This window comes from Enhydra lutris, unplaced genomic scaffold (assembly GCF_002288905.1).
Source record: "Enhydra lutris kenyoni isolate GAN:26980312 unplaced genomic scaffold, ASM228890v2 scaffoldscaffold84, whole genome shotgun sequence".
Classification (NCBI taxonomy): domain Eukaryota; kingdom Metazoa; phylum Chordata; class Mammalia; order Carnivora; family Mustelidae; genus Enhydra; species Enhydra lutris.
The window spans coordinates 4,531,802-4,557,111 of NW_019154168.1; the positions used below are offsets into that span (position 1 = coordinate 4,531,802).

At 39.2% G+C, this 25,310-nt stretch overlaps 1 protein-coding gene across 1 annotated transcript in view; it reads right to left on the bottom strand.

The window, feature by feature from the left end:
* The window catches only part of LOC111161347 (glycogen synthase 2), a 49,790-nt gene extending 31,808 nt beyond the window's left edge, over window positions 1-17,982 (bottom strand). Inside the window, exons 1-4 of the mRNA XM_022524938.1 lie at window positions 17,862-17,982; window positions 7,925-8,106; window positions 3,952-4,143; window positions 1,576-1,758 (exon numbers count right to left, since the gene is read on the bottom strand). Coding sequence (XP_022380646.1) covers window positions 1,576-1,758; window positions 3,952-4,143; window positions 7,925-8,106; window positions 17,862-17,982 — 678 coding nt within the window. The remainder of the gene's footprint in view (window positions 1-1,575; window positions 1,759-3,951; window positions 4,144-7,924; window positions 8,107-17,861) is intronic.
* Between the last annotated feature and the right edge of the window lie 7,328 nt (window positions 17,983-25,310).

The following is a 25,310-nucleotide window of genomic DNA, read 5'->3' on the forward strand; positions in this document are numbered from 1 at the left end:
TAGACACTATAATAATTTGTTATTTATTTATTTATTTATTTATTTATTTTAAAGATTTTATTTATTTATTTGACAGAGAGATCACAAGCAGGCAGAGAGGCAGGCAGAGAGAGAGGGAGAAGCAGACTCCCCACAGAGCAGAGAGCCTGATGCAGGGCTCGATCCCAGGACCCTGAGATCATGACCTGAGCCGAAGGCAGAGGCTTAACCCACTGAGCCACCCAGGCACCCCGATCATTTGTTATTTAAAAACAGCCAATAATATTGATGAATTTTATTAGTTGTTTTTATTCATTGTTACCATACAATGGTCTTAGGTATTCTGAAGTGAAATATTTGATGTGCCTCTCCAATATTTTCTCTTTCACAAAAAATCAAAGTCTGCTCTTTTCTGGGAAACAAAGTTGATGAGCCTATCACAGATCATTGGTTTGGCCTTATTAGTTTACCATTACCATAGACCATTAGGAAATTTCCTTGATCTGATTTCTGAATTCCTTGGTGACTTTATTTTAAATGTACATCTTATGTTTACAATTTGACATTTAGGTTAGGCTGACCTTTTTACAGGAAAGCTCTCTTTAGGACCACACACTGCTTTGCAAATGTTGAAGTTTGTTAGAAAGAACTTTCTTTCACTCAAAGGGTCTTCGGGATAGTAGGACTCTTTCCACTATTATTATCTAAGTGTTCATGTTTTACAAACACACACACACAGTCACACATGCATATTTTCTGTTTCTAGAATCCTAGCACTTTTTTTAAACTGGGAAATTCTTTGGAAATCAACTTTCCAACTTCCTCATTTTTCTGATAGTAAATGGAACCCTCAAATGCTAAGTTGATTTGATTGTCAGTATAGACCAAATCTGTAAAACCCTGACTTTCTGGTACTCAAATGCTTTGTTGGTGTTACTGATATTATATAAAAGATATATTTTTATTAATCTGATTTAACTGTCAGCAAATACATGAAAAAGTCAAAACTGAATGACTTTGGTCATAGAGTTCAGCAGTCTTCTAAGATAAGGAAACCAGACTCTTTGGTCACCAAGGACCCACATCCCTGTTTTAAATAGCTGTCTTATTCGACCCCTACACTGACTCTACCTACACCTCAAAGTTATAGGAGAAATCTGACCATGTTTTCACTTGAAAGAGAGAGGGAGCCCCACAGGGCAAGTTGTATGTCCGGAAGTCTTGGTGTGTAGCTGCCACTCAGGGCGGCGTGTGAACCCAGCTCCACATGGTGTTTCCTCAGCTTTAGGATACACAGGAGTGCAACCCCCTTCCACCCACCATACCTCTTTGGATTTTGGGATTTGGGATCGGTTGATGCAAAGTAGACACACATCCGGTCTGTTACCGCTATGCTCTACTGCACTCTGACAAAGTTAAACCACAACAACTCTCTGTCACTTCAGGGGAGGCTTTGTCATGAATATTGATTAGTTAAAAGGGCATTTCTGCCATCTGGCTGGCAGATGAAATGAAAGGATCAATACTCTCATCCTTCAGCGTCAAGGATCAGAAAAGAAAGGTGGTGGAGGTTGGGGGAGAGGGAGAACATTTTACCTTATCAAGATGGTTGTAGAAATCAATGTTTGCTGCACAGAGATACCTCCCAAGCAGTGTGGCGTGAGTGGTAAATATTGTAGCAATGGGAAGTTTCCGAGCTCGAGAAAGGACCAGTCCAGTTCCTGCCTGCCATTCATGGAACTGGGCAATGACATGCTTGCCATCTGCATGATCTGTCACCTACATCAGAAAAGAAGCATTTAGAAAAGTTGTTGGTAAAGCTTGATCTTGATCATGGCCCACAGGTGAAGGAAAGTTATCATTTGTGCCTGTAAATTTTAGCAAAATCTAAAGAGAGGTAAGCATGAAGTATGCAGATTTAGAAAGCAGAATTATTTTATTGGATTTACAGCATGCTCATAAAGCCCATATACTTGTATGGCATAATCCTCTCTTTCAGGAAGGAATCAGACTTACTTTTGTAGCTACAGAGGGGCCTCATAGAACAAATGCACAGTAGGTACTCCATAAATATTCATCGAATGGACAAATGAATAATAGCAATAACACCCTTGAAGATATCACTGAGCAGCTGATCAAGGGGGACTACCCACTTACAAGCTTCTTTTGAAATAAATAATACATACCTTCCTGTTTTAAGTCAGTCTTATTTGGATCTTCTGTAATTGAAGTCAAAACCACTTTAACTAACATTATTTTAAGAATACGGAACTGGGAAGAAAGAGGTGAATAACTTGCTTGGAAGCAAATCCTAATTTAGTCACACGCTGAGGACGCAGGTCTAATCTGGGTCTAGTTCTAAACCCAGGCAGGGGGTCAGTTTAGTATTTACATTCCACTCCCCTTACGACAGCTTGTTCCCTCAGTGTGGGAATAGAATTGATCATGCAATAACACATGCATTCAGGGAGTCTGAGCAGAGAACTGGGAAATCAAGAGTTCACCCAAGAAGGCAGTTCTCACACTTGGAGGACATCAGTTCACCTGGAACGCTGGTCAAGTAGAGACTTCCGGGTCCCATTACCAGGTAATCTAATTCTGGGCTGGGGGCAAGAGTTTGCATGTCTTACAAGTTTGCAGGTGATGCTACTGCTGGTGGTCCATGGAAATACTCTTTGAGAACCACTGACTTAGTCTAGAACCTTTGTAACTTAAAGTACTTGTTCTTCAAAAAGTTTTTCATAGTAATTAACAAGTGCACAGACCAGTAGCAGCAAAGAGGTAATTACAGAAACAGGGCTTGCTCAGGAGCCTTGGGCTGTTAATGTCTTTATTTGCCCTTTGAATCAAAGAAAATGTCTGTTTCTGTAACAGTTTTAATTTAGAGAACACTGGGGCGTTCACTTTCTTGCTTCTCTCCTCTCTAGTTCCCTTTAACAGAAAGGAGAGAGAGTTTGGAGACACACACACACACACACACACACACACACACACACACAGGCTGGCCTCAGCCCCGAGGTCCCTGGATCAAGGAGGCAGTTTGCATAGGAAGACTTGGTTCCACCAACTGATGCTACAAGAAGACTGCTTATTGTCATTAGGCCAGATCTCTTCAGCACCCTCACTCTGCTCTCCTAATTCTGTCTCCAACACAAAGCAATGGGACTGCCCCTCTACCTTCCCCTTCATTTCAAAGCAGCCTTTCGTGGCTGCTGGAATAAGACTGCACCTGTAAGAAAGGCTGGTCAAGGGGATGCGCTGCCAACACTTTTGTGATTTGTCCTCAGACTACACCCTCACTTTGCTAGAAATGCTCTTCCTTCACCGTCTGATGTTTAAGTTAAGTACAATCATTTTGAGGTAATGCAAGGAATGCAAAGAAATCCTCCTTTGAGAACTGATGAGAGTGCGGGCTTGGTTCATTTCACAAGGATAGATATCTAATGCTCTTGGGGTCTTTTGGGGTTTGGGAAAGTTGGTTTTTTGGGGGAGGATATTTCACTTCTACAGATCCTTAGCAACTGCTGAAATCACTTCAGCCCTTAGAAAATGATGAAAATACCTAAAAGCCACTATGATTGCCCAAGTACTCATGCATAAACAAAACCAAATATTTCAAGCTATTTTCTACTCCCATAAGTCTAGAATTCAGGTCTTTAGTGCATGATATATGCAGGTTTTTGCTTGTATATATATTACCATCTATGTATCAGGGAATATAATTGGTTGTTTTATATACATCATTCTATTTAAATCTGACATGAGGTATATATTAATAAGCATGATATTAACCTGTTCCAAGAGCTAGGATTTAGAGGAAGACTGAACATTTTCTCAGATTCTTTTGAAATGTATTAGGAAAATCACAAAGGCATCATCTCCTTTAGCATAACCTAAAAACCATGGGTCATTGCTGAGCACAGAGCACAATTACGTTCCTCATCTGTTGTATGACTATACAATAAAGTATACCTCTTTTAAGAACCAGGCGGTTAAAGATCCGAATATTAGCATATCGTTGGCTTCTCGGTCATGGTAAGGGATGCCGACACTGCAGGCTTCCCAGAGGTCACCCTTCCACCTGTCCAGGTTCCAGGCTGAATAGCCTATGTCAAAGAGCACCACGTAAGGACTTCCTTCTATCAGCCACCTTCCAAAGTGCACCTGCCGCGTAAAGAACACAGAGCTTTGCAGTAATACCAGGCAACGCAAGGGGAAAAACGGTATATGTGCTTACAGCATATAAACTTTATTTAGAATTCAACAGCGAACTATGCAAGCTATATAGGAAACTGTAGTGGTAACACAAAACATCTGATATTTGAGCCTGAACGTGGAATGAGCTTGCATCTAGTCACCTAAACCTCCAAGTTCTTATCCTTCAGTAAATTCGGTCATTTAAAAATGAAGTATCTAGATTTTGTAACCTCTGTCCTTTTTAAAAAGATTTTTATTTATTTATTTGAGAGACAGAGCATGAGAGAGTGAGAGAAGCAGCACAAGGGGGTGGGGGGAAGGGGTAAAGGGAACAGGCGAAGCAGGCTCCTAGCTGAGCAGGAAGCCCGACGCAGGACTTGATCCCAGGACCCCAGGATCATGACCTGAGCTGAAGGCGAACCTTCAGTCTACTGAGCCACCCAGGTGCCCCAATCTTTGTCCTTCTTTTTCTTATTCCTCTCCTGTGATCTAGAGCTCATGGTTTTAGGATTTAATATCATCCATGTTTTTATGATAGAGCTGTAAGATGAACTGCTCTGTATCTTTGATTTGTATTGGATGTAATGTCTAAAGTGTCACTTATTTTACTTTATGTAACAGGACTATATTTCACGCTAGAAAAATTCATTTCTATAAACAAATGTATAAGATTTCTCTCATTTCTCCTATCAGAAAAAAAAAAAAAGTGACACAAAGTATTTCCCAACATGGGTGCTGCCAGGTGTCTTAACTAAATATATTGCCCAAGTTACTTTATCTCTTTAATCTAACAGCTCAAAGTCTAATTCTGTTACATTCTTCAAATTGAATTCTTTTATTCCTGTTTTTTCTTGTACAAGTTCTAATGTATTAGCTATATCATTTTTCCCAATTGTAATTACATAATCACTTGTATATCCAAGTTTTAACTTTCCTTTTGGCTTCTATTTTTCTATAGTAATTTACTCATCCTTTTGTCTTGACTTTTACTTAGGTTGATTCTCCAATTACATGGTATGCAACTCCGTAGTCACTTCAAACCCTTCTTGGAAGTTGCCAAAAGATAAGAGCTTCTCATTGGTATCTGGGCCTCTCCTATAAACTGAATGTGTCCACATTGTTTAGATATTGACCCGGTGACTCTACCCAAGGCTGAATTTGGGGAATTTGAAAGCCCATTTTTGGTCATTATTCTCTTCCACAAGACTCAGAAATATATGGTGATATCTCTCCCATCTAGCCTTGGACAACTCTGAAAGACCCCATTATCTGTCGGTTGCTTCCATTGTAATTAATAAGCATCATGTACTCTTCCCTTTCCAGACTGAGTTTTCCTTTTCAGTTGTTTTCTCTTTAGGACATTCATTGATTTATGCATTCATTCAATGAATAGTTACTAACTGCCTAATGTACGACATATGATACAGTGAGCTGAAATCATAGAGAAGTATTGACACTGGAGAATGTAAGCCAGCTTCTTTTGACTTCCAGTGACTTCTTGGCTATGACACGGAAATATCCTTACATCAGAAATCCGTTTAGAACTTTGAGACCATTCAGACCATTATGCTTTTCATCTCTGTCTTCTTTCATGAGAGCTTCAAATACAAGCCCCCTCCAAAGTCTCACTCTTTCATCCCAGTAGTACAACATGCATCCCTCTCTTACTTTCTTAGGTTCTCTATGCTACACTCACTATGATAGGTTTCCCTGGTACCTTCTGGGACCTCAAGTTCCCTTCAGTTAAATCTTCTGCTTCTCAGGCTTTGCATAGACCTTGTAGACACTGCTACTCACATGGACATCTCAGTGAAGGCTTCTCATGTTTTCACCCCCAGAAACTATATTCCTGGGGTGAGTATAAAGAAAGTTTGGATTTTTTAAAAAAGATTTTTATTTATTTATTTGACACAGAGAGAGACAGCAAGAGAAAGAATACAAGCACGGGGAGTGGGAGAAGGAGAAGCAGGCCTCCCACAAAGCAAGGAGCCTGATGTGGGGCTCGATCCCAGGACCCTGAGATCATGACCTGAGCCAAAGGCAGACACTCAATGACTGAGCCACCCAGACACCCCGAAAGTTTAGATCTTTAAAAATCACACTGAAACTTATTTGTGTATAAAGACATCTTTGAAATTTATGTTATCCAAATACACTACTTTTCCTTGTCCCATTAATCATCTGGCTACTTTTCCACCTTTCTCTGGGCAACTTCAAAATCCAATTTTTTATCCTACATAGTTAACCTCATAGTTTTCTGACTTTATTGACTTCAAAGAACTTCATGTCCATGACATTCCAGCTACACAAGCTCATGGCTACACTGTTAACCTTGTCAAAACCGAGACTATTCCTTCTCTGAAATATTCAGCCTGAGCATTCTGTTACTTGACTACAACATCTATACCTCCACTTCTTTCACTCTGTTTCTCCCAGCTTATATATTCCTTTTTCTGTCATCAAGACCTCTAGTTTTTGGAACCCTCCATTTTTTCCTACATCATTGCCTCCTTTCTGGCTTTGCTTCCTTTCCTATCCATTTCAAAGGCAACTGTTCATCAATTCAACCATTAATTCAGTCAGTCATATAATCATACTTAATGATCCTTTTTCTTCATAGAAAAATCTTATTGCCACAACTTCTGTACCTTTTCCTCACCATTCACTCATTCCCCAATCCACTAAAATCTGATTTAACTTTCTTCTCTCTCAAGGCTGTATTTAGCAAGATTACCATGAATGACCTGAATATTGCTAACCCTAACTGAGATTGGTTAAACCTTTCATTGACTTAATCCCTCCTTCATACTTGAAACTCTCTCCTCCCTTGTTTTGACCTATTGCTATTGTGACAGCAACAGATTAAGACACAAACCTAGTGGTTTAAAACAACACAAATTTATGATCTTTCAGGTTTAGGAGTCTGTAATCTGAAATAGGTCTTTGGGGTTAAAGTCAACATGTTGGCAGAGTTGCAGTCCATCTGTAGGCCCTAGGGGAATCTGTTTCCTGGTCTTTTCCAGCTTCTAGAGGTTACAGGCATTTCTTGGCTTGTGACCTCTTCGTCTCTCTTCAAAGCTCATCAGGCCAACCTCTACTTCCATTGGCACATCTTCTTTCTGATTCTAACTCTACTGCCTCTCTTTTATAAAGACCCCTGTGATTACATCGAGCCCACCTAGATAACCGAGGAGAATCTCCCCACCTCATGATCCAAATCTACAAAATCCTTTTGTTACATAAGCTAACATATTCACAGGTTCTGAGGATTAGGATTTGCACACCACCCTTGATTCTATATCACCAGCTGTGTTTGTACTTGTGCAATCTCTGAGTTCTTTTTTTTTCTTTCTTTCTTCTTTTTTTAACGTAGATGTTCTAACATGTTGACATTCCCAAAGGTTTGGCTCAAAACATTTGCTCTTTGTCTATAATCTTCCACTGAATACTGTTATCAATGCCAATAATGTCAACTACAATTTAAACACAAATGACTTTCCCCAAAACACGTATATCCTCTACCTTCTGCTGAGCTCCAAACCCATTATTCTATTAGACATTTCCTGACAATTTTTATAATGTGCCTCAAATGTAACCTATTTCCAGTCAAATTCATCCTCTTTCTCACAAACCTGCTCCTTTTCCCTAGGTAGGTAGTCTTCTCTTGTGAGTTCATGTGAATGGTGGTCTGTTCTCCTATAACAGTCTACTAGTCCTGCAGAGTGAGGTTTCAGTCAGTGTCCCTTACCTGGCAGCCATGTTTATTCATTGTGTCCACTGCTTTTCTAACAGCATCATTTATAGGTTCACACTGTTCTACCTGAGTCTTCATATTATGCTCGAAATATGGTCCAATCAGAAAATAATTGTCTCCCCATTCATCTGCTGTGGTTTTGGCCTTCGTCTGAATCACAGTATAGATGCCACCAACTGTGAAAAAGAAAAGATTCAGCTTATCATTCAGGTTAGTATTTCATTGTAAGTGATGAAGGCATGGAAACAAGTTCTCATTTTTAAGTTAGCATTTAGGATTTATCAAGTACAAGGGTTTCCTTAACTTTCTAAAAGAAATTTTTTAAAGGACACTAACAAGTAGTTACTATTTGGTTCAGTTCATGCATTTCATAGAACAGCAGGTTGGCAGCAGCCGAGAAACCACAAGGATTTTCAGGAAATCTGAAGAGATGATCAGAAGAAAGCAGAACTTGACCTAAAGCTCTATTTGCACTGAAGTTTCAAAGTGGGTTCCAACAGCCATTGTCAGGACACACACCCTCAGCATCTGTAATTACCTTTTACTCCTTCTCCTACACTGCTCCAGAGGGGGCTAGTGTATGTCCAAGTAACAGCCACTACTGAAATTATGAATAAAACTTTCAAGCTAAAGAGCCATTTACCTTGGAAGGTATCCAACAAGGTACCTTTTGACAAGAGAAAAGAAATGATAGATTTTGAGGGGGGAATGCTTGGCCCAACCCTCATGTCAAGCCCAATGATTCACATTCACATTTTCTTTTAAAGATTTTATTTATTTATTTGAGAGGAAGAGATATCGAGAGAGAAAGCAGGGAGGAGAGGGAGAAGCAGGCTCCTGGCTGAACATGGAGCCCAATGTGGGACTTGATCCCAAGACCCTGGAATCATGACCTGAGCCAAAGGCAGATGTTTAACGACTGAGCTACTGAGGCACCCTCATACACATATTTTCATGTGGTGTCTCATTTCCCTTTTGGCATTGCTGCCATGACTATTAAAACACAGAGTCAAAAATTATGTGCACCCTCTACTGGGTATTTACCCCAAAGATACAGATGTAGTGAAAAGAAGGGCCATCTGTACCCCACTGTTTATAGCAGCAATGGCCACGGTCGCCAAACTGTGGAAAGAACCAAGATGCCCTTCAACGGACGAATGGATAAGGAAGATGTGGTCCATATACACTATGGAGTATTATGCCTCCATCAGAAAGGATGAATACCCAACTTTTGTAGCAACATGGACGGGCCTGGAAGAGATTATGCTGAGTGAAATAAGTCAAGCAGAGAGAGTCAATTATCATATGGTTTCACTTATTTGTGGAGCATAACAAATAGCATGGAGGACAAGGGGAGTTAGAAAGGAGAAGGGAGTTGAGGGAAATTGGAAGGGGAGGTGAACCATGAGAGACTATGGACTCTGAAAAACAATCTGAGGGTTTTGAAGGGGTGGGGGGGTGGGAGGTTGGGGGAACCAGGTGGTGGGTATTGGAGAGGGCACAGATTGCATGGAGCACTGGGAGTGGTGCAAAAACAATGAATACTGTTACGCTGAAAAAAAAAATTATGTGCACCCTGGGATCCAGCATGTCTACATCTAGAATATTGCTCTTGGAAATAAGAAGAGTGTCAAAAGATATGTGTATTGGGTTATTTATGGAAGCATTATAATGGTGAAAAATTGGGAACAACTAAATTGAACTCATTAAATTAACCAGTCTAAGGCTCAATTAGCTCATTTGTTCAGCAGAGATAAAATATTACTTAGCTTGGAGGCAAAAGGGAGGTTGTAGCAGCAGTGTCAAAGACTAAGACTCAGTGCAATGTAGTATTCAAGTAAGTACTTAAAAGGGTGAAGAAATAAGGCAAGCAGTTATGGAGAAGAACTTTTTAGGCAAAGACATGAGTTAGAGCCAAGGCCCTAAGTTGAGAGCACAGTGGACAAGGGGAGGATAATAGGCATTCAAAAGAGAAGGTTTGAGATACAGCAACTAGGCAGGAGGAATAGGGAGGACCCAGCAGAAGACCTTCGGTAAACTCAGGCAGGGTATCTTGTGCTGGCTCTAAGTGATCAACTAGTATGAGAATATGAAGCAGTCTGAATCAATTTCTTGAGTAGTACTCTGTCCATGAGCTATAGGTGAGGAAAAAACTCAAGAAAGCTGTGTGAGGGCGCCTGGGTGGCTCAGTGGGTTAAGCCTCTGCCTTCAGCTCGGGTCGTGATCTCAGGGTCCTGGTATCGAGCCCTGCATCAGGCTCTCTGCTCAGCAGGGAGCCTGCTTCCTTCTGTCTCCGTCTCTGCCTGCCTCTCTGCCTACTTGTGATCTCTGTGTGTCAAATAAATAAATAAAATCTTTAAAAAAAAAAAAAAAAGCTCTGTGAAATCCCAGAGCCAACACAAATCCTGGCACCAATCTTCAGCTCTACTTCCTAAAGTGATTTTATTACTTGTATATTTTTTTTAAAAGGTTTCTATTTTTACTCCAGTTTTTGTAAGTTATTTCAATTCATCAGGATATAGGGTTCGATAGCAATTGTATCTCTTAAATTGTTTCTATAATTTAGACTTTAAATGATAAATCTTTTTTTAATTAACATATAATGTATTATTTGCCCCAGGGGTACATAAATGATAAATCTTACCAATAGTCATAATCTATGGCCAAAAGGTAGAATTTGCCATCTGCAAATTTTTCTTTAAGCCTGAACCACTCAAAATATACTTTTTTGGTGAACTGCCTTTTAAGACGAGACACAAAACGCAAATGTTGGTACTGTTATATAAATACCAATAGGATTCATTAACTCATAAAAGGGTAGCGCTAATAGAATTCCCAACTTGTAATTATTTCATGCAAACAGTTTTCACATGAGCCTACATAAACTTCTTGTCTTTAAGAACTCCATGTCTAAGAAAAGACTTCATGCTACAGAAAATGTAAAGAAATTTAAAACTGTCACTTGAACAAAGAACAATAAGAACTTTCAATCACAACTCAGATGGCAGATGACGAAAATAGCATGGGACACATGAAGATGATCTGTAAACCCTGCACGTAGAGGCTTCCAGAAAAGACCAGAACAGAAATGATTCAATTACCCAATCAGCAATAAATCTGAGGCTACATAAATTGAAGCCAGAATCAAGTATGCCTAAATAGTTCTCCAAATTCCAGAAAATGTCATGAACTGTCAAAACCATTTGTTAAGAAAACAAATTTAGAGAAAAAATTTGCAAAAACAACTAAGAATTTTTTTCTTTAAAGTATTTGAGCCACATCTTAGCAATGTATTTATATACATACAAGCTTTATTCACACTCATGATCCATAAAAACACAAAATTTTCAAATAATTTCTTCTGTAGACTTATTTTCTTCACATTCTTCTTATAAAGGGGCTATGTTATTAGGTTCTGATGGCATGCATTTATTTTTGCTTTATTCACATTTCTATTTTTAAAACTCTTTTATTTGCAACTATGTATCTTGCCCAGAGATCTTAGGACATCCTTGTTTGTTAGACTATGTGTTTCAAATTCAAATACACTAGGGCAAATGCAAACACATTTTTATTTGATAAAGGACCGAAAGGAGAAGAGAAATTCTTTACGCAAAAAAAAAAAAAAATGATTAGGTGTGGGAATTGAGACGCAAAATTAAACACTGTTAGTTGATTTGCTGTTTCTTTTTCCCATTTGAGGCCTTCAACCTTGATAGAAATAGTCACCAAGTAACCTTAGAGGGTCCATAAATACTATGGCTATGCTCTTTCAGTGTATCAGGATAAAAACATAAAATTAAAAAAAAAAAAGTCAATCCTATATTGGTTGAGACCTAATGGTAAATGAATCATTCCCCCCTAGACTACTTCATATATAGTCTTTCCATGGGGCGGTCATCTTACCACTATTTCATATGCTCAAGGTCCATTGTAATTTTTCCTGTCTCCCCATATTTGTATTTCCCTCAGCCTTTACTTTGTCTAGATACCACATTTACCCAAAACTCCTCTCCTGGCATGCTATTTATAGGTGAGTGTGATGGCAAAGAAATAGAGTCATTCCTATTTTCAAATTTGGACTATATTCCAGAGGTTCCCCAACACATATTTTTTAATGATTTATTATTTTACTGGTGTAGGTCATTGAATTACATTGAATTGACTTACCCTTCACTTTCAAACATGTACTTTGTATTTTATTGATCTATATTTTCCTGAAACAACATGGGAGCTATCTTTTGTGTGAGGGCAAAGTATCAGGCCTTTCATAAGAAAGAAAAGATGAGGTCCTATGGCATATGCCATGGAGATAGCTAAAACCCCAAGTTTTCATATAGAAACACTGCTGATATTGCTAAAATTGGGACTCCAAAGTAGTATGGAATGTGGACAGCAGCCAAAGTGTGTATATGTGTGTGTGTGTGTGTGTGTATACACACACACATATATTGTATATTATTATACTCTCTATATATTATATATAATAAGGATATACATTTGACCCTTGAACAAGGGATGGTTGGGGTGCCAATCTCCCATGCAATCAAAAATCGAAATATAACTTTTGAATCCACAAAAACAACTAATAGCCTGTTGACCTGAAACCTTACTGATAACCTAAACAATTAACCTATATTTGTATGCTATATGTATTTTACACTCTCCTCTTACAATAAAACAAGCTAGGAAAAGAAAATATTGTTCAAAAATATCCTAGTGTAGAGAAAATACATTTACAGTACTGTATTTATTGAAAAAATCTGCATGTAAGTGGACCCTTGCACTCAAAATTGTGTTGTTCAAGGATCAACTGTATTTTATATATAAACTGGGACAATCTTCATTACTTTTAAAAATGTTTAAAAGTTACAGAATTGGGGTGGCTCAGTGGGTTAAATCCTCTGCCTTCGGCTCAGGTCATGATCGCAGGGTCCTGGGATTGAGCCCCGCATCAGGCTCTCTGCTCAGCGGGGAGCCTGCTTCCCTTCCTCTCTCTCTGCCTGCCTCTCTGCCTGCTTGTGATCTCTGTCTGTCAAATAAATAAATAAAATCTTAAAAAAATAAAAAATTAAAAAAATTAAAGTTACAGAATTGGGAAGTTATATGACTTCAGTATACAGAGCTATTAATCTGGCCTTCCCATCTCAAGACAGCTGCAGAACAAGAGTAGTCATTCCACACTTAGACATCCTTCTCTGAGGCATCAAACCTGATAGGAAAGACGACCATGGTCAACAAATGTTGATGTGTCCAGAGCTTTGCTGGGTCTGTGGCTTCAAAATAAAGCATCAGCAGTCTTGGGCAGTGGGAGATGACAGCTTATAGCAAGCCAATAGCTAACTCCACCCTGACTGTACCACAATGGTAAATGCAAATGTTCTCGACAGGAGGGGCTCAGACAGGGTCATCTGGGTGAAAAGGAAGTGAGGACACAGGGCTCCTCTTGAAGCTGTGGATGTGCGGAGCATAGTGTTTGCATGGATTGTGTTTCTTGTGGTGAGGCTCGGGATGCCACTGACACGGCCACCATGAATCCACGCCAGGCAAAGGGACATCACCCCTACTTACTGTAATCCTGATCTATAACTCCCCCCCCTTTCTGGTTTTGTATTTGAAAACAGAATCATGGAATTGCTCAAAGTGAAAGGCAGTATAAAAATGAATGACCCAACTTCCTCCTTTGATGAATACATTTCATGAAGAAATAATAATAAGTTAACACCACCAGAGCATTTACTAAATGCGAGTTCCTGTTCTAAGTGATTTACAGTTGGTATTTGTTTTAGTTTTCACAACACCATTATAGATACGTGCTATTATTACCTTTATTTTAAATGGGCAAACTGAGGCAGAGAGAGGCTATGAGACCCATCCAACATCACACAGGTAATGATGGAGTTGGGATTCCAGTCCAGGAAGTCTGACTCTAGAGTCCACAGGCTGTAGACAGCCAAACTGTAAAGAACCGTCTGGAGCAATATAGTGATGGATTTTTAAAAGCGGTGGGTGGGCGGGACAGAGGAAGAAAATGAGCAGTGTCGCAGAAAAACCAGTTATCTTAGGTCTTGGGAAAGGTGGAATCCTTTCTATTCTGCCCTAGAGAAAAGCCATTTGGGAAACAATACTTATGGGAAATGGGTTTTCATTTTGGCTCTTGGCGCTTCCGGTTAACGAAAAGGAACCCAGGGCTTAGGTAGCTAGCAAGCAGGTTCTCACATCCGTCATGGAGGGTTTTGGAAATCTAATGAAGGCATTCAGTCCTTCTCCCCAAAAGAGGACTTACACATACCATTTTCGGATACAATTTTAAAGGTTTACAAACTCCTCGAAGCCCACTTTTCTCAAAGTCCCACCTTCAGAACCTCTGCCTCAAAGAGCAGACTCACAATTATAATCAGTTTCTACCACACCATTCTGACTGCAGTCTTCATGTTTTTCCATATGCTGTTCACACCATGTGACCCAGACCTATGGTGTCTGGTTTGAGGAGGGAGAAAGTAGAAGTATTATATGTATTATATTACTTGCGGGCTTTGGGTGAAAATGAACTGTTTTTATTTTTATTTTTATTTTTATTTTTGAGAAAGAGAGAGAGAGAGCACATGAGCGCATACATGGTGAGGGAAGGGGCAAAGGGAGAAGGAGAGAGAGAACCCCAAGCTGATTCCAGGCCCAGTGCTCAGCCTGACTCAGGGCTAGATCTCACCACCCTGAGATCATGACCTGAGCTGAAATCAAGAGTTGGATGCTTAACTGACTGAGCCGCCCAGGCACCCCTATTTTTAGTAAATTTTTAAAAAGAGCATTCATTCAGCAACTACATTTCAGAGTTGTTCACATGTATTAAATTAGAAATCATTATTTGTGTCAATATTCATTAAGGTCTTTTTAATAATCTCAGATATCCTCAACATAATAATTGGTCCTTAGTCTACTTTGATTTGGGCAGGTCTGTGGAGAAGAAATCATTGCAATGAGGCACAAACAAAGGAAAGAGTGAACTTTTTTTTCTGACATATGTGTAAAACTCTTCATCGTAGGCCAAGCAGCAGTCTCTAACTTGTCTCTTTCTTTCCTGCTATCCGCTCATGCAACTAGTAATAGTGTTTTTCAAAAACACATCAGACCACTTAGCACTTCCCACTACTTAGAACTTCCCATCATTAATCATAAACTTCACAAACTACCCCCTGCTGGTCCTTCCCATCCGCAGCCACCCCTCCACTCCTTTCCTTTTTCTGAGCTTCCCTCAGATCTTTGAAGAGTACACTCTATCACCTCTGCATATTGACATATAGCCCTGTTCCCTCATCCTTACCCAGTGGCTTTTCCTCCTCCAGGTGTCAGCTCAACTGTCTCTTCCCTACAGAGGTGTTTTTCCCTAACACCGATTTAGGTAGAAACCTCCCCTCCCCAGCCCCCAATGTGTAGTCTTTTTCTTTTTTTAATTCGATTAATCAACATACAGTGTATTACTAGTTTCAGAGGTAGAATTTAGTGATTCATCAGTTCCATACAACACCCAGTGCTCATGCCATCACATGCCCTCCTCAATGCCCATCACCCAGTTACCCCATCCCTGCACTCTCCTCCTCTCCAGCAGCCCTCAGTTTGTTTCCTATGGTTAAGAGTCTCTTGTGGGTTCTCAGTGTATATCTTAGACCCCCTCCTTCTCTTATTCTTATTGTCATCACATTTGACTATAATTGCGTGTTCAATGTCCCTGCAAGTTTGTAAATTCTGGAAGACTGGGAATCAATTCTGTGTTGTAAAGCTCTATCTTCTTCATTTCCCAGTGCCTGACACCTAATAAACACCTGATGAATTTTTATTGAATAATAAATAAATAGCAATAATAAATGGATAAATGAATAAAAGCAATAAATGCCAAGGGTAATATGAACAAGTATAAAGTGTTATTCTGAAGTCTGAGAATTAATATCCAGTAATTTAACTGTGACTCTCATTTTTATATTATACACATGTCTATTTTATACTGACAGAATTCTAGCAGAATGGGATTTTTTTTCCCTGTCAGAAATCTTTTGTTTCCTTGGATATGAATAGATTTCCTTGTTTGCCACAAAACATCATAAGATGTCTGGATCATAGTACATTTATTTCATTCATGAAGAAACTTGATATTCAGACAGTTTAAAGAATGTTTTTTCAAAGTCTTAGAAATTTATGGCCTTTGATCGCAAGTCCTATATTCTTTCATCTATAGGGCATTTCCTTAGGCAATGATATTAATTTTTAATTCTTGTGGGTAGTAAAAAAGAGAAGTGACCTTGAAGAAGACCTAAATGCTAGTCCCAACCATTCCATTTGCTTGATCATTTAATGCCTTAGTCATCCATTCCATTTTTGAAATAGAGGAGTTGGATTCTAAGATGCCTCCTATCACTGCCATGAACTGCAGAGAAGTAAAAGTTCAAAGTAAATTAAAAAAAAAAAAGCTATGTATAGTGTCAATGTATTGTCAGGGATGAACACAATAATTGTCCATTTATATAAAACTTTCTAAAAGATATGACTGTAATAAGTATTAAAGACATGTTGGAGATGTTGTTAGCTGGGTAAAATTTTGTTGTTCCCTTCTCCACACACAAAAAATTTCCTTTCCCTTGTAGGGGAAATGAAAGAAAATAGGTTTCAAAGGCAGTGAGGGCTGAAAGCAAAATGTATTCATTCCTTCATTCCAAAGAAAAAAAATCCATTGAGCATTTTCTGTGCACCAGTCACTGTTCTAGGCCCTGAGATCAGCCCACACAGGACCTGGATGTAAATTCCATGGGATAATAGTGCTCACCAGTGTATTCCTAGCACCGACAAACAATGCTCCATTAATGTTTGCTAAATGGAGAGAAAAGGAAGAAAGAAGGAAGGAGAAGAACTCTGTTTAGGTGCTGGAACACACACAGAGGTCCTCTGAACTGATTCTTGGTGCTAAAGAACCCCCCCAATTTTTCCACTGACGAGCTACATCCTTGAGTTCCTGCCTACTCTGTAGAGAAAAACCTTCTTTCAAGTCTTACTCTGGGATCTATGAATAACAAAGATGACTCTGTTCCCTGGAACTGTGGACATATTTAAACACCATAGGAAAAAGTACATTAGATACAGCTCTTCATAAAACACTTTTCTGTAATAAGGTTTCTGCTCTCTTTGTTTCCATCTCACTAAACTACAGAGTAGAAGACTGCTTTGTTCTCTCACATTCCTTCCTGCATTTGTACATAAGCAGGATTGATTTTCACTTTTGGGATTTCAAGATTTTGTGAATTTTATTAAAAAAGAGATTTTATGAATTTTATGACTATGTACATGTGAGAACTCTGAACACTTAGCATAAGGTGAAAATTAGAACAGATGCCAAATATAATTCTTCTAAGTTTGAAATACTCTCATTCTTCTTATAGGACCTTGACGTAATGCCTTCTGAGCAGCTGCTAAGTTAAAACTGTAATTCCAAGCTATTTGTGAATTATTAGCAATATTACTAAGTATGTCATATAACCTTTTACAGTATATGACATTAAAGTTTGTCATTGGTTCCAATCGCATATGGTTCTCCTTAAAATAAAGTACATGGTTATGCTTCTTTGTTGAGAGAAATCATAAACCGAAAAATGAAATATTAGCTCTCTATTCCTGTTTTGTCATAACCTGTATTTCAAATTTCAGTTTAAATGCACATTCCCTGGCAACGAGTAGTATTTTCAACGTTCTCTCCCTCCAACACACAGCCACATCTAAGTTATAGCCACCTGTTGAAACAGACAAGGTTAAACCTAACCAAAATTGACATTCAGTAAGTTTACATTCCTCCTCCCTGTCAATTCATTCTCACTAAAGTCACCTGTGATATCTTAATCTACATTCTTCACCAATCTGGCAAATAGCCACCTTCCAGGGCAGTACAAACCTTTATTGGTTACTTCCCAAGCGACTTCAAAAAGCAGTAAATCTTCCACAGGAAGTTCTTCAACTTCCCACCGAGGAAGCCCACTCAGGGATGTCACAGATAGAGATCGGCCTCGGAGCATTCTTTTTCCAGTCCTCTGAAGCTTTTCTGAATCCTTTATTCAATATACTGGGATCCCAGGAGCAGTGTGCTGAGAGCTGTATAGGTTCAAGGTGAAAGATCTCAGACTTGGGTAACTTCTCATAGGTGTAAACCAGTCCAACAAAATCTAACGTGCCTCCCAGAGAACTCTCAGTTTAAGCAGGAATTCTCAGCTCCTCTTTACAGTCTTTCTGGGCAGGTCCAGGGAGGACAGTATCTCCAATCAGTATCAACCTAAGCAACTCAATCACGTAAAATCCTCGGGTTCGGGGCTTAAGCAAGCACCCCTTCGGATGGTGGAATCCTCATAGGCTGAGCACGACACAAATCCAGACCTTTAGCCCTTGTCCTTTTGACCAAACTCCTAGACTCATGCAGTCATCAGTATTTATTTCATCACTTCCAAAGTGATCCAAGATTAGCAATTCCCCTTTTTAAGTTTGCAGACCACTCTAGATTCCATGAAGAATTCGCTGGGACCGTTTCTATGCTTTAAATCCCTTTAGATTTCCTAAGTATGCTTTGGTTCCTGTTTCTAGAGCATTTAAAAAATTATTCCTAGTTACTATAGTCTACATTTATAATCTAAATTTTAATGGTAGGCATAGGTCTTGGTTCCCCTCCTCTTAATTAATTTTCTTAAAAATTTCCCTATGAAAATGTATAAATTCCAGTGGGTGTTTTGGTATAACATACAAAGAATTTAATCTTGACTGGTCAACAATAATTTAAAAAAAAAAAACAACTGTTTTCAAAAGTTTAATCAGATCACCTGATGATTGTTTTACTCACTCCCACTCTATTACTCTGACTTTTTGAAATTCCTGGTCCTCAATTCTCATTCGGGGTTTTTGCCTCAAGTACCAACATTCTGAGCAACACATCATCTCCTAATGACCCTCAAAGTAGACCTATGTAACTCTTTCGATCCTATAATTTCCAACAGGAAGACACCCTTTACCAATTCTTTTAAATAGTGAATGCCATTACCAAAATTACTCCTTTGAGTCAAGAAGAGGGAAATAAATGGAATCATCTGAGATCTGTTCACAGGATATATCCTCCTCTATCCATGTTATGTGGGTGAATCCTCTTCTTCTGTGTGTGTGTGTGTGTGTGTGTGTGAGAGAGAGAGAGAGAGAGAGAGAGAGAGAGAGAGAGGGAGAGAGAAAGAGAGAGGAGAAAGAGAGAAAGGGGATATTTTCTGTAATAAGATTTGGAGAGGAATCAGAAAAAGAAAAATTATCTGCTTTCCATATTCCTGAATATTGTCCTCTAAAATTCCAGCAGAGGTCACTAGATACATTCAGAAAAGCACACATTTGCTTTGACAGTGTGTAATCTTTTTTAAGTCTTTAGGATACTGAAGGCTTAATTAGCATGCACCTGCATATTCAGAAAGAGTCAGTTAATGTATTTACGGAACACCTACTATGTGCTGTTACTCTGGAAATGGAAAGTATTTTAGTAAACAGTAAACAAGTGCTTGCCTTCATGTGGACAGGTAGACATTCATCATGTAAACAAATAAAAAATATTTCAGGTGCTGTTCTTTCTGAAGAAGAAAAACTGTAAAGTGATAATGCCATTCAGTGAAATGAGTGCCTTAGCTGGGAGTGTTGGGAAGATCATTCTGAGAAAATGATATTTGAATTGAGACACAAAGGGTGAATAAGAGGCAACCCTAAAAATCTGCAGGAAAAGGGAAACCTAGCACCTTGTTGGTGGGAATGCAAACCAGTGTAGCCACTATGGAAACGGTATGGAGGTTCTCCAAAAATTAAAAGTAATACTACAATGTGATCCAGCAATTCCGCTTCTGGGTATTTATTTATCTGAAGGAAATGAAAGCACTAACTCAAAAAGAGATCGGCATTCCTGAGTCATTGGGGCATTCTTTGCAACAGTCAAGACTAAAGATATGTTTGCAGGATTTGGATGTGCACCACATGAACATTTAACTTCTGGAAATGCAACTGTGTCAGCTAGACAAAGAGAAAATAGAAAGAACAAGAGAGAACAATTTAAATAGCTTTTGAGAAGAGAGAGGATGCCCCCATGGGGAGAAACTAGGAAACGATAGTTCCTACATTCGGTTTTCCATAGTCTGAGTATCTCACTGGCTGAACGTGTCTGAGGTTTTTATGTTGTTTTTCTGGGTTTTTGTTTTGTTTTGTTTTGTTTTAAGATTTTGTTTATTTGAGAGAGAGAGAGAACAAGCAGGAAGGAGGGGCAGAGGGAGAGAGAGAGAGAGAAGCAGACTCCCTGCTGAGCAGGGAGCACAATGTAGGACTTGATCCCAGGACCCAGGGATCATGACCTGTGCCAAAGGCAGTTGCTTAACAAACTAAGCCACCTAGGCACCCTGTGCCTGAGGTTTGACATACATTTTCCCGTTTGTATGACAGCTACAGACCCCAAATTAAGTAAAAATATCACCAATATACTCTATGCAAGGGGTGCCAGCGTGCCTCAGTGAGTTAAGCCTCTGCCTTCAGCTCAGGTCATGATCTCAGGGTCCTGGGATCGAGCCCCACATCAGGCTCTCTGCTTATTTGGGAGCCTGATTCCCCCTCCCTCTCTCTCTGCCTGCCTCTTTGCCCACTTGTGATATCTCTCTGTCAAATAAATGAATAAAATCTTTTAAAAAAAAGTTTATACTCTATGCAAAAGATGGCAACAACTTGCACTAAGTACTAGCAGTGAATTTAGAGAGAAGTGAGTAATGGGATGTGTGTTAACAATTGGCACTTCTTGGAATTAATGGGGTATGGAAAAGTAAGGGTAGTTTGGTACCTATCAAACAAGGCAGTTGGTCACGTATGCAATAAAATAAGAAATATGGGGGAAGAATGGATTAATTTGAGAGATTAGATAGTGACTTCCGTTTTAGACATGGTGAGTTTGGGATACCAGCCAGATGTAGAAAGTTAGATATTTCTGCCTACTCAGAAGCTCAGTTGAGAAGTCTGGGACTTGGCTAATAACTAAAGCCATGGGAGTAGTGAGGTTTCAGGAAGAGGGAGTACAGAGTGGGTAGGGTAAACTGACCTGGAAGGAAAGGGTATATCACTCCAGAAAGTTCGACTTTTATGGCAAAGGCAAGGATATGGTGTCATGGGTTTTATGTGGTATGGACAATACAACACAAAAGGTATATTATTTCTCAACAAGGGAGATTTCACATAAAACTTTAGATCTCTATTTTTTTCTTGAAAACAAAACCTAAACCTATTTTCCTACCAGTATAGCAACAATCTTCTGGAACTGGGTAAATCTGTCCTTTTAGCTGCCACTTTAGTCACCTTAGTTTCTTGGGGCTACATCACTCATTTACACTGTCACATCTCTAGAAATACAAGAATCTTGACTTTTAATTTTTTTTTCTGTGTACATTTGCAGTTGGTGACCAGGAAGTGGCCAAAGAAGGAGGAAATAATTATCCTTAAATTAACATTGTATCCAAATGGACAATCCTGTGGGAGGAGCAAGATGATAGAGGAGTAGGAGATCTCCTGGTCCCAGGAATTCAGCTAGATAGCTATCAAACCACTCTGAACACCTACAATCTCAATAGGAGATCGAAGAGAAGAATAGAAACAATTCTATGAGCTGAAAGGCAACCACTTTCTGGAAGGTAGGACATGCAGAGAAAAGAATCCAAGGTGATATTTGGAAGATAGACCATGGGGAGAGGGAGCCTCTGTCAGCCACTTAATCAGCAAGTGAGAGAGGAGCAGAGCACAAAGTCAGAACTTTTGGAAGTCTGTTCCCCTGAGGGATGTCACTCTGGTGGCTAGGCAGGGGGTGGAATCCTCACCGGGTCTATGTGGTCTCAGGGCCCTCAGGGTCACAGAAAGACCAGGGGTCTCTGAGTGTTGCAGAGCTCCCAGGTATCAGAGCAGGGAAGCCAGCTACAGAGATGGAGCAGAGGAATGGCTCTCAACTTGGGGTTACCTTAAACCATGATACGAGGCACAGACAGGCCACTACTCTTAGAGGAGGGGTCCAACAAAGGATGGACCTGGGGATACTCACCTTCCTCCCCCCCAGGTGCAGCAGCATAGGAGCACTTTGCAAGAATCTGTTGGGTTTGGAGACTCCAAATGGGGCTGTGTGCCAGAGATAGAAATGCTTGGTCACAGGCTGGGTGAGCTTGGAGTACGACCAGAGACCAGGGAGATGGAAGGGATTGACTACTTTTCTCTGAGGGCTCACTGAAGAGTGGGGCCCTGAGTTCTCATCTCCTCTGGGCTGGAGATTGGGAGGCTGCCATCTTCATTCCCGTCCTCCAAAGCTGTATGGAAAGCGTTCAGGGAACAAAAGCTCCTGAGAGCAAACCTGAACAGATTACTTAGCCTGGACTGTGGCAAGGGGGTGCAATTCCACCTCAGGCAAAGACATTTGAGAATCACTGCAACAGGTGCCTTCCCCAGAAGATCAGCAAGAATATCCAGCCAAGACCAAGTTTACCAGTCAATGAGAACTGCAGAACTCTAGAGCTAGGGGAAAGCAACACATAAAATTCATGGCCTTTCCCCCATGATCCTTTAGTCTTTCAAAGTTAAGTTTTTTTAATTTTCATTATTTTTTTTGAATTTTTCCTCTTTCCTACTTTAACCTATTTTAACTATTTTATCTTATCAACCTTGTTAAAAATCTTTTTAAATTTTCATTGTTATAGTCATAACATAACATATAACATAATATAGTCTATCCCTTCATTGTATTTAACCTTATTTTTTGTATACATGTAAGTTTTTCTTTAAAATTTTGGGATATAGTTTCTTCTAACAGACCAAAATATACCCTTGACCTAGCATATGGCTTTGTTCTAGGCTCCAGCCTGATCACATTCTCTCCTTTTTTTTTCTTTTTTCAACCAATTTATCTTATCAATTCCCTTTTTAAAACCTTTTACAAGTTTCATCTTTACTGTCATATTCCATCCCTTCTTTGTGTTTACCTTTATTTTTGTATATATCTGTTTTTCTTTCTTTAAAATTTTGGGAGGCAGTTTCTTCTAACAGACCAAAACACACCCCAAATCAAGTGTATGGCTCTCTTCTATTCACCAGTCTAATATATATAATTTTTTTCCCCTTCATTCTTCTCCCCCTGGTTTCAGGTCTCTTCTGACTTGGTTAGTGTATATTTTTCTTAGGATTTGTTACCTTTTTAGTATTTCATTCTCTCATTCATTGATTCTTCTCTGGACAAAACAACAGGGTAGAAAAACTCATCTCAAAGAAAAGAACAAGAGGCAGTAACAAAGGCTAGGGACCTAATCAACACAGACATTAGTAAAATGTCAGAGCTAGAGCTCAGAATGATGATTATAAAGATGTTAGTTGAGCTTGAAAAAAGCATGGGAAATACTAGAGAATCCCTTACTGGAGAAATAAAATTCCTTTCTGGAGAATAAAAGAACTAAAATCTAAACAAGTTGAAATCAAGAAAGCTATTAATGAGGTGCAATAAAAGATGGAGGCTCTTACTGCTAGGATAAATGAGGCAGAAGAGAGATTTAGTGATATATAAGACCAAATGATGGAGAAAAAAGAAGCTGAAAAAAAGAGATAAACAACTACTGGACCATGAAGTAAGAATTCAAGAGATAAGTGATATCATAAGATGAAACAATATTAGAATAATTGGGATCCCAGATAGAAGAAGAAAGAGAGAGAGGGGCAGAAGGTATAGTGGAGCAAATTTTAGTACAGTATTTCCCTAATATGGCAAGGGGGAAAAGCATGAAAATCCAGGAGGCATAGAGAACCCACCTCAAAAATCAATAAAAATAGGTCAACATCCCATCATCTAAAAGTAAAACTTACAAGTCTCAGTGACAAGGAGAAAATCCTGAAAGAAGCTAGGGTCAAAAGGTCTGTAACCTACAATAGTAGAAATATTAGATTGGCAGCAGACCTATCCACAGAGACCTGGCAGGCCTGAAAGAACTGGCATGATATATTCAGAGCACTAAATGAGAAAAATATGCAGCCAAGAAGACTATATCCAGCTGGGCTATCAATGAAAATAGAAGGAGAGATAAAAAGCTTCCAGGACAAACAAAAACTAAAAGAAATTGTAAACACCAATACAGCCCTCCAGGAAATATTGAAAGGGGTTCTCTAAGCAAAGAGAGAGCCTAAAAGTAACAGATCAGAAAGGAACAGAGAAAATATACATTAACCGTCACCTTACAAGGTGACACCTTACAAAAATTCATATTTTTCAAGAGTTACCCTGAATGGAAATAGGCTAAATGCCCCAATCAAAAGACATGGGGTATCAGATAAAAAAACAAGACCCATCAATATGCTGTCTATAAGAGACTCATTTCAGACCCAAAGACACCTCCAGATTGAAAGGAGGTGGAAAACAATTTAGCAGGTGGAATTTAAACAATTAGGGGGTGGAAAACAATTTACCATGCTAATGGACATCCAAAGAAGCTGGGTGGCAATTCTTACATCAGATAAATTAGATTTTGAGTCAAAGACTATAGTAAGAGATGAATAAGGACACTATAATATACTTAAATGGTCTGTCCAACAAAAAGATCTAACAATTTTAAATATCTACACCCCTAACATGGGAGCAGCCAATTATATAAGCCAATTAACAAAATCAAAGAAACACATCGACAATAATACAATAATTGTAGGAGACTTTAACACCCCCTTCACTGAAATGGACAGATCATCCAAGCAAAAGATCAACAAGGAAATAAAGGCTTTAAATGACACAGTGGACCAGATGGACATACAGATATCTTTAAAACATTCCATCCCAAAGCAACAGAATACACATTCTTCTCCAGTACACATGGAACATTCTCCAGAATAGATCACATCCTGGGTCACAAATCAGGTTTCAACCAGTACCAAAAGATTGGGATCATTCCCTGTGTATTTTCAGACCACAGTGTTTTGAAACTAGAACTCAACCACAAGAGGACAGTTGGAAAGAACTCCAATACATGGAGGCTAAAGAGCATCCTACTAAAGAATGAATGGGTCAACCGGGAAACTTAAGAAGAAGTGAAAAAATTCATGGAAACAAATGATAATGAAAACACAACTGTTTGAAATTTTTGGGACACAGCAAAGGCAATCCTGAGAAGAAAGACATAGCAATACAAGCCTTTATCAAGAAACAAGAAAGTTCTCAACTACACAACCTCACCGTACACCTAAAGCAGCTGGAGAAAGAATGACAAAGAAAGCCTGAACCCAGGAGGAAAAGAGAAGTAATAAAGATCAGACCAGAAATCAATGAAATAGAAACCAAAAGAACAGTAGA